Source organism: Lathyrus oleraceus, chromosome 7, assembly GCF_024323335.1.
Source record: "Lathyrus oleraceus cultivar Zhongwan6 chromosome 7, CAAS_Psat_ZW6_1.0, whole genome shotgun sequence".
Lineage (NCBI taxonomy): Eukaryota > Viridiplantae > Streptophyta > Magnoliopsida > Fabales > Fabaceae > Lathyrus > Lathyrus oleraceus.
This window is the reverse complement of record NC_066585.1, coordinates 548,417,536-548,428,316: the sequence shown is the minus strand read 5'-3', so window position 1 is coordinate 548,428,316 and position 10,781 is coordinate 548,417,536. Positions and strand designations below refer to the sequence as shown.

The 10,781-nt window shown below is 31.0% G+C and overlaps 1 protein-coding gene across 1 annotated transcript; it reads right to left on the bottom strand.

The window, feature by feature from the left end:
- Nucleotides 1-3,989: 3,989 nt before the first annotated feature.
- LOC127106168 (uncharacterized) lies at nucleotides 3,990-5,779 on the bottom strand. Its single transcript, XM_051043456.1, has 2 exons — nucleotides 5,468-5,779; nucleotides 3,990-4,800 (listed from the first exon to the last, which is right to left on the bottom strand). Exons 1-2 carry the CDS (start codon nucleotides 5,748-5,750, stop codon nucleotides 4,211-4,213), a joined length of 873 nt encoding a protein of 290 aa, XP_050899413.1. The 5' UTR covers nucleotides 5,751-5,779; the 3' UTR covers nucleotides 3,990-4,210.
- Between the last annotated feature and the right edge of the window lie 5,002 nt (nucleotides 5,780-10,781).

Below are 10,781 nucleotides of genomic sequence, written 5' to 3'. Positions count from 1 at the left end.
ATCTGATTTAGGGGCTAGTTCCTACATCAAGTGATTTTAACCCCTTTCCAATTGCAGTTGCAGAGGATCGAACCGTAATTCTCCCTAATAAGTCCAGCGTGAACGTTTGGTAAACCATAACATTTAATCTCTAATTGATTTTTGTTATAAATCTTTGTATCCGACTTTACGATCGATTAATCCAAGAGGATCAATTCCACTGTCCCCTAACGGAGCAATTACAACTTGAAATGCTGACATCAAAATCCATTTCTTTTCTTTTTCTTCGTTGGTCCTATCTAATTCAAAGTATGTGCTTTGCTGAGGTAATGATGAGGATTGTGAAAAAAGAAAGTGGGTTCACGCCATCACTATATAAATAACCTTTTAGTCTTAGTCTTATTCATAGGGCATGCACTTCAAACACATTGGTTACTTAAAACATTTTATGCATCCCACGCTTTCTACTCTATCATATACATCATGAACCTTGAATTTTGCAACAGTCTAAGCACAAGAAACAACAGTATTAGTAATGACCCTATTGTGTGTATCAATGGATTAGCCCCTAGGTCAATGAAGATTACAAAGTTGAAGTCATTGTGGAGGAAGATCACTGGAGAAAAGAAGAGGAGAATATTTAGATCATCTTCACATGTGTTTCTATATGATCCTAGCTCTTACTTACAAAATTTTGATGATGGTTATATCGATGACTCCGATCATTTTTCTATTTCATTCTTAGCTCGAGGCTTTTCGAGAAGGATATTATGGAAGTGATAGATGATGAAGAAACATTATAGATAACTGATGAAAGGTTACTAGCAACATGAACATGATGTAATTTTGAGTTGTACAAAGGTTTAGTCATCATGTTAATCTAACTTCACTATTATAAAAGTGATATTCTATTAACATGATCTTTTCCTTTCTTTATTTCTCTTTTCTTCTTTTTCTTTTTTTGCTATGTGCTTTTTCCATTGGTAAAGTTTGGTCCTTTGACTCATTTTCTAAACTTTTGAGTCTGGCTTAGAACCATCCAAATGTATAAAGTTCACTTTTGATCTTTGGGACCATTATCTAAGAAAAGAAGAAAAAATGAAGGAACTACAATTTATTTCCTCTGTTCTTTTTGTCCATCTATCTGAGTCAGCTATTGAATGTGAGAAAATGATGCATAGAGAAAGATAGCAAAATTTGGACTAGTGAAAAGCTATTTTCTTGAATCCTAATCCGTTAACCTAAAAGTGACAGATTTAATATCAGTGCATGCTTCAGTGGTGTTCATGAACTTTAATGCTTGTCCTTGTGCTATCAAATTTTCCTATACCATTTGGACGATGTTTTCCCCTTTGGTACTAAAATATAGACATCTATATGTTTGTGTTTGAGATTAATCTTTCGAATCAGCACTAATAAAAATAATATATTTTATAATAACGATTTTACTTCACGTATCGAAAAACCGAGGTATAATGATTTGTTTTTTTAAATAAATAATATATAATATATTCTGTCGTCGATTATTTTGAAAATCGAAGGATAAATTATTCAATATATATGTATATATATATATATATATATATATATATATATATATATACATATATATATGCTTCAAATCTCATCCGTTTCAGTTTATGTTTTTATCATATTAAAATGACGCTTTCTTGAATATATTTTTTTAATCTAAAAATACGTCATTTTTCATCTTGATTTTCTTTGCAACCGAGGTGAATATGTTTCCTGATATATATATATATATATATATATATATATATATATATATATATATATATATATATATAACTTTAATTTGTAGCATTCATGTTCACTTGTCAAAACAACACAAACAGAATCCTAACGAAGAGGCATAAACAACAAGGATCATAAATATATATCATCTTCAATACGAAGATGTTATGTGTTTAGTGCTCTCGTTTATTCTTTAGAGATCCAAATAATTGTTTTTATATTTTTCGTGTTGTTTTGTTTTTGTTATTGATGTTATTTTTGTCGATGTTTTTGTTATTGTTGTTGAGACCCTAAACCCTAGAGATTGTTTATTGACATTGTTGTTGTTAATGTTGTTCTTGAGGTTGTTGATTGTTTTTTTTTTTTTTGTTTAATGTATGTTGTTGTTTTTTAGTTGAGTTTATTAAATTTATATATTGTATTTTAATTGTTGTTATTGTGTTTGAGTTTGAGATTGATATTGAGATTGAAATTATGTTTTTTGTGATTCTTTGTGCAGCTTTCATCTTGTTCCGTTGAGTTGAGTTTATTATATATAATCTCGATTGTTTGTTTCACTGACCCCTCTTTAACATATAACCTATTAAATTGATTTTGAAAATAATCATATGAAAATTTATGTTGTATATGAAATTTATTTTACACTGATCAATGATTTTCTATTATTCTGCAACTCATCATTTATCTCATATTGTTTTATCGTTAAAATCTCTCAAATACTTCTAATTTTCATTCAACTTTCTTTCATATTTGTTCATTTTTCAAAACAATAAATTTTATGCTTTCAAGAATGAATTAATAGAAAAGAAAGTATTGAATAAATAAATAACTTGAAACATTGAAGAGATTTTAACCATAAAAGAAAGTGAGTTGAATGATAAGTTGCATGATGCTTCAAAATCATTAACCAATGTAAGATGTTCTTCAAATATAACACAAATGTTCGTATAATTATTTTTCTAACCAATTTTAAGAAGTTAAATATTCAGTATAGGGTTTAGTGAAATATACAATCCACATTAGATATAATAAACTCAAAATTGGTTTAGTTGTTAATTTTATGAGATAATCGATGTGAAATTGTTGTATATCCGTCGGTGAAATGTCAAAACCGATGAGACATGTGTTTTTTCAATTTAAGAATTTCGAAAAGATCTTCCTAAGGATTGAACCCATGGCTTTTAGACATATTCGTCGGCTTTTTTTTAAATCGAAAGGTAAAATGCGCACTTTTTATGACATTCTTTGTCACCTGGTATGTGAAATCGAGGTAAGACCTCTTTTTCAACCGAGATAAAAATCATTTTTTTTGTAGTACAGATAAAACTACATAATATTACTATATTTTTTTAAGTTAAGCATTCTCTTTTGATAGAAATTGAATATTTTACTATGCTTTTAGGTAGACTGATCTCTCAAATTACGTAGGAAAAGAAAAGTAGGAAAAGAAAAGTTAGAGTTCTATTATTGTTGAAAATGAATTATAAATGTGAGGAGCGTAAAGAAGTCTCACATTGGTTTAAAATGTGAAACTTTGAGAATTTATAAATGAAAGAACTCACATATATTATCTTAAAATTTTGGTTGAGTATTTAACTTTGGTGTATTTTTGTGCTCAAAATTTAAGTGGGAATCACTTATTAAACATGAAGAGACGTGCATCATCTAAAACCATTGATTAATGATCAAATAATAGTCTGAAATCAATAAATACATCAAGCAGTTAGAGCAAGAAATTCAAATACATGGATTAAGTTGTAGAGTTGAGCTGTCAGTTAGGTAAAAAAGGGGTTTCCAAATGAGAGACAAACATAAGATTGTCCTTCCTCCATCATTAATTCAATACTATATGCTATTACACTAAACTCGGGTTTTCAGAGAGACCAAAACTTAGTCGTCTGTACTATATATCCACCATGCCTCTAAGCGATACACTGACACTCTTAAAATGTTGCAATATATAAATATATACAACCGAATGTATAGTTGCTCAAATAAATTCAAACAGAAAAGTTATTATATTGGCTCATTCATAGGAACATATCTACCAGAAATTACAAAATTATTACACTATAGAATCATGCTCTAAGGCCCCATCTTCTGCCAATACAATTAAACACCATGGTGACAATGTCATATAGGAACAAATACAATTAACCATAGTCTTCAAGGATACAAAAACAAATAAAAATTTACAACAAAAATTATATGGTATCAAAAACTTGCCAAAAATAGAAAAATAAAACCGTCGAAAATACTCAACCAACTAAACCTACATCCAGTAGCACTTGGATTTCGGGTCTCTGCCAATTTAACCAGACGTCCGAAATTTAAATTCGGTCGTGGAAATGCAGTGCATTAAAGCGTATGAGCGTGAGCTTTGTCCATCCATTGTGATCTTATATCAGACTCAACGGATTAGTTAGTCTTTACACTTGTGTAGAGAGAATACCCGATTTATACCGAACAATTAAAGCTACATTAGGGAAATGCAGCATACAACAACAACTAAATAAATACTACAATCAATAAAAAAACCTCTAATAGCTTGGTACAAAACCAAACCTCTCTCCAAAAGTTTCACTGCATCACCCCAACTCTGTCCATCTTCACCAGCCTCAACCATTTGTCCTTGTCTCTCTTTCAAAACCCTAGTCTTTTCGCGGTATATACGATAAACAACAATCGTGACATCGGTCACCAACACAACGTAAATAGGCCTTGAAGCGAAAATACCCTCGGAGGAGATGATGTAATAGAAAACAACCACCAATGCTATTATCAGTGAACTGAGTGCGCGCGTGTTTTCGGAAGCTAGAATGCTGAAATTCAGTTCTCTTGATGAGAAAAATGTATTCCGGCTCCAGTTATGAAGTCTCTTTGCTTGGTTTATGTTGAGGCATTCTGTTAGCTTTTCTATTGATGATGATTTTGTTAATTTGGCCTTAGAATCTTCTAGTAGCGGCTCGTCTTCGGTTTTGGCCTCGAAATTTGAATACTTAAAACCTCCTTGATGTTTAAGTCTTGAAGCAGTAGAGGTATCTTGTTTGTTCTCTTCAGCATTATCTACAAACACAACAAAGCAAAAGTAAATGAAAATAACAATAAGTAGTAAATCCAATGATGTGTACCTCGTCGACGTGCATGGTTTTAAATTGCAACGGAAATATTGCTGATGCGGTAGATTTAGTAAATGCATCGAACCCTCGTTGCGATGCGACTTAAGATCACGCTTGCGATTGTAATAGAAACCGCATGAGACATTTTTTGCTTATGATTGCTCAATTATTTTCATCAAAAGACAAAATTTAAATAGCCTAACTCAATTTTCATCAGATGTAATGAAAAATTCTAACTTTAATGACTCTCAAGTGTGTGTTCCAAACACCTCTTAATCAAAATACACATTGCAACAGGCATAATCTATGTCGCAACAACTACAATGACCGCAATACAGCCACCACAAATTAAAGTCATCCATGAATTAACCAACAATTCTAATCGAGGTTTTTAAAAACGATTTTACCATGAAAATGGCCGTGATAAAATGGTAACGAAAAGTGCTGAAATCTTATGATGTTATTCACTGTTTTTATGATGAAAAAAAAAATTATAATAATCCACGGCGCGACGAAATCACTAAAGCCTTTACATGACTATGACTGTTATTTAAAACTTCGATTAGAATATATATGCTTAGAATATATATACGGAAAAAGAAAAAGATTCAAACCGGCATTATCTTGGTTAAATTCCGATGCAAAAGCCGACGAAGCGAGGGAGTGAGGTCGTGCATGGCGAGCAAGAGGACTACTGAGTTTTTCATAATGAGAATCAAATGCAGAAACAGACATGGATTGTCCATGACGATATGAAGGAGAAGACCTGTTAGAAGGAGGTGTAGGTGGTGTAGGTGGAAGTGCATTAATACGACCAGTTATTAATGCCATTCTATCGGAACCTCTTTCTGCAAGTCTTCTCCTTCTCTCTTCTCCAATGTTATTGTTTGTTGCCATTTTTGCACCTTTCTTTTTTGTGATCTTCCTATTTGTTTTTCTTTGTTGGTTTTGTTTGTTTGTTTCTGGTATTTTGGTTACGATGATGTTTTAGTATTAGACCCGAAAACATCGCCATTTGACATGTTCTTATCTCAAATTAATGGTTATGGCTAATTGTATTTGTCATTGTTGGATTTAAGAATTTAATGGTGACCAATTTTATCAAAGTTTTGTATTGATTATTTGGAGGCAATGGTTCATCCTATCAAAACTAAAGTAAAATTATTTAGATATTATTATAAGGGTACATTTGTTAAATTTATACAAAGAGTATTTTAATATTCAACCATTTAAAATTTTTAGGAAAATATAAAAGTTGTTTTATGTGTGTTAACTATAATAAAAATCTTGTCTTTATTTTCCGTTTAAGGTAAGATTAATGTTTGATATCGATAAATTATTTAAATCATTAAAAAGATATATATATATATATATATATATATATATATATATATATATATATATATATATATATATACTTTAAAGTTGTAGCTGAATATAGAGAATACTTTTTTAAATTAAATATTACACGATAACGATGCAAAAATTATGGATCGACTTGCATCTATAAAGACTTTCATAATGTCATTAAGAGAAATCGGAGAAAATTGACATCCCTAAGTTATAGAAAGAAAGTGAAGCTAGAGAGTTACGACTGATTCATAGACCATGACGAGAACATTGACATTGTACTTGATTATTAACGGGTTAGGAATATTATGTGGTAAAATGCAAAGTTGTTTGTAAGTGTTCCCTATCAGATAAGAGAACTTTCTGGGAGGACTTGAATACTAGAAGGTTGCGTTTCAGAGGTGTTGTTTGGTGTATCCAGGGCTCTGAAGCACGGGTATTCTATTTTAGATAAAGTATCGGTATCGATTATTTATTGGATACTGGTACTCGTATGGTATGTGTACGGTACGCCAATCGGTATACCATGTATTCAATTTTTTTTAATTTTTTTGGGATGGTATAATTTGGATTTTTTTTCCTAAGTAAAAATTAGGTTAATTATTCTATTTAAAAATAAAAAAATTCTTTCACAACCAAGTTCTTCCTCTTCTGCGGAGAGAAATTGGAGCAAATTAAATTTATTCACTCATTGAAAAGGAATAAGCTCAATTCAAAGAGGACCGATGATTTAGTTTTTTTTCATACAAATCTATGTTTTCTCATGTTAAGGTTTATAATGTTGGAGCAACAAAAATGTGGGATATTGGTGGAGATGAATGAGATCTATTTGATGTAGTTGATATTTTTGAAGTTGTTAGTCTTTCTCTCGATAAACCTAAACTAGAAGCCGTTCTTTTTAATGATATCATAATTTATGAATACTTTTTTTAAGCAAATTGTTTTGTAATTTTAATGTTTTGTTGTTATTTAAACAATATAACACTTTTGTTATTTTTATAATTGTATTTAAAAAAATTATACTAACGTACTCGTATCTTAGTTTTTCTAAAAATGTAGTACTCCGTACCAGTACCCGTACTGGGTACTGGGTACGTACCTGTACCTATGCAACGCTGATCCAGGGTGATTTTAATTCTACTTATTCTACTTATGAGAGAGTTGGATTGGGAGTCTCTTCTAGTGCTTCTTGGATATTAGAATGCTTGGAGTTTCCTAATTTTATCTCTTAGATGGAGCTTTTAGACCTCCTTCTCCTTGGAAGAAGTTTTTCTTATTCCAACTCTATGGTGGGGCTGCTAGAAGGGAGCAGAAAGGAGTGGAACATAGTCAAATAGAGTGATGTATAGTAAAATGGAATAAAGATATTATTTTATTGTTTGAGATATTTCATGACTGAAGAGATTAATTTTATCATTCCGTCTAAATTGGAGGGTACAAAAAATGATGGAAAATGATTAAATGTATTTCATCCGGTCCCGCTCCATTCAATCCATTTTTAATTAATCAAAACAACGAAATTTAAGTTTATTCAATTTCATTTCATCTCATTTTATTCCATTCCATCAAACCAAATATACCCTTATAGTATTTTGGTTTCAGATTGGTGGTTGGATTATATTGGATTTGGATTCCCTTCCTATGTGGAGAAATGTCCAAATATGATTTGTCAATTTGTATTACTTACGTTAGTGGAGAGGATCAATTTAGACTTGAGAGAGATAAAGAGAAAATAAGGATTCAAAACAGAGAAAAAATGAGAGAAACTCATTCCCATTTTTCTATAACTACTCTAACTAAGTCGAAGATCCCCGATTCGTTAACCGTCGGATCAAACTCAAATTTGAAGGACATGTTCGAAACGCATGTATCTAACTTTTGTAAGTTCAAAATTTTAAAACAATGTCTGAAGTGAGAGTTATCTGCTTCACACTGAAGCTGCAAAATTGAGAAATGTTTCAGCTTTTTTATTCTGATTTGTAAGTTAGTTTTCTTTGTGAGTGCGGTTGTTAGCACTATCTTAAGAATCACTTTAAGACTCTCTTGTATCCTTAATTTATTATAGTGGAATTACTTTTTTAGTCTGGAAGACTCGTGGTTTTACTCTCATATTGAGGGATTTTTTTCGTTAAAAATATTGGTGTTCTTTTGTACCTTTATTTGTTAGATTTACAGTCTTATATTTGTCGTTGATCCTCAAGGTTCCTACAAGTATGGGGAATTTTATATCCGTTGCATATTAGTTTGTTATTGTGTCTTAATTTTCCATCAGGGTGGCATTAGAGTTCTTAGTTAAGGACTATTTTACTTGTTTGAATGATGAAGTCAAATACAAAGAGGAAGATAGTATTGTTGAATGGTTCTAACTACCATTTATGAAAAGGCAAGATGAAAGACATACTATTTGTGAAGAAATTGCATTTACCGATTTTTAGTTCTGCAAAGTCAGATTTTGTGTCTGATGAAGAATGGGAGTTTGAACATCAACATGTATGTGGTTTTATTCGACAATATGTAGAATATGATGTTTATAATCATATAGATAATAAGACACATACAAATTCTTTGTGGGAGAAGATAAAGTCCTTGTATGCCTCTAAATCAGATAATAATAAATTATTCTTGTTGAATAGATTAATAAGTTTGAAGTATATGCAGGGACTTCTATTTCAGATCACTTGTGTGAATTTCAAAGGCTCCTTGATCAGATGTCAGGAATGAGTATCAAATTTGATGATGAACTTTTGGGACTATTTCTATTACTATCTTTTCCATAGTCTTGAAGGATGTTTCGGGTTTCTATCACAAGTTCTGCTCCTAGAGGTGTTATTTCCTTGAAAATGGCTAAGGTTGATATTCTTAATGAGGAGATGAGAAGTAAGGCACAAGGTTCTTCATCTCAACCCGAGGTACTTGTCACTGAAAATATGGGGAGAAGTCATAAAAAGGAACCAAAAGGTGGTAGAGAGAATAACTAAGCAAGTCCAAGCCGCGATACAAGAATCTGGAGTGTCATTATTTTCACAAAATAAGACACGTACATAAGTATTGCTATTAGTGAAAATAAGATAACAAAGGCAAGGAGGATAAGTCTAAACAAAGAGACCATGAATATCATGACGATGATCATGTTACTACTACTAATAGTGATGATCTTGTTATTCTTCGTGATCATGAGTCTGTTAATCTTGTATTAGACGAGTGCATATGGATAGTTGACAATGGTGATACATTGCATGTTAGACCAAGGAAGGATTTCTTCACATCTTATACTTCTGCTGATTTTGGAGTGTTTAAGATGGATAATGATAGTGTATCTAAGGTAATTGGTATTGGTGATGTTTGCTTGCAAACCAACATGGGAATGCAATTGTTGCATGGAGGTATCAAACATGCTCCAGATGTCCGACTTAATTTGATTTATGTGCATATGCTAGATGATTGTGGTTATGATAATCACTTTGGTTATGGAAAGTGGAAACTCAACAAAGGTTTCTTTATTGTGGCTAGAGGGGGAAAACTTTCTAAATTGTATTGGACAAAAGCTTTGGTTGCTTAGGACAATGGGAATGCTATCGTTATGGAAGCATCTTGGTGGCACTGACGACTTAGTCATATTACTTAAATTGGCTGAATATTTTGGCCAAAATGGATGTTCTTCCTGGATTAAAGAATGTAGATTTGGAGAATTATTCTCATTACATGGATGGTAAGTAGACTAGAGTATCTTTCAAGAGGCATCATTCCTCAGGAAGTCAAAGTTGCTTCAATTGATACATTTTGATGTTTGTGGTCCACTAAAGGTAAAATCCTTTAGTGGTGTACTTTATTTTGTTACTTGTATTGACGATTTCTACAGGAAACTATGAGTTTATGTCTTGAAGACAAAAGATCAAGTGTTGTAAAAGTTCAAAGAATTACATGATTTGATTGAGAGGAAGACATGCGAGAAGCTGAAATGTGTTCGTTTAGATAATGGTGGAGAGTATTATGGACCATTTGATTCCTATTGTAAGCAGCATAGTATCACTATTTCTAGTTTCAGAAGAAAAAGAAAAAGTAAAGTGAAATTTTTCCATTTATCGGACCACATTTCTATTTATTTTAAATAGTCATTATATAAAACAAAAAATATTAATGCTATATAAAAATTCTTGAAACATAATATATTTGTTTAGATCTACAAATGTACTTGTTGGTGTTAACTTAACTTGAAATGACTTTACAAGTGTTAATTTTTCAAATTCGATGAATATGATTTATTTAAATAATTCTAATTAAATAATTGATTTCTGTTTTAAATATTATAATAAGAAAATGCTATAATCATCAAATGATTTACATATATCTTTTAAAATGTTATAATCAAACTTTTTAAGTAATTTCTTTTAACAAAGTCGCAATTTTTTTTATATATTTTAGATCAAATCGATTTCATCTTAAATTAATCTGATTTTAACCAACCTAGAAATTATTAGGTATTTTGGGTTTAAAGACGGATTAAGATGATCATACTCGGTTCCTTGCTTATTCCTAATAAAAATATCATTATCACAAGTTAATATGTTACTCCCTCTG

What these genes read in the sequence shown, in the direction of transcription:
- LOC127106168 (XM_051043456.1), bottom strand. Translation starts at nt 5,750, where the DNA reads ATGGCAACAAACAATAACATTGGAGAAGAGAGAAGGAGAAGACTTGCA. An exon ending in ATTTAACCAAGATAATGCCG is followed by an intron (nt 4,801 to 5,467) that starts GTTTGAATCTTT and finishes TTGTGTTTGTAG; the next exon opens with ATAATGCTGAAGAGAACAAA.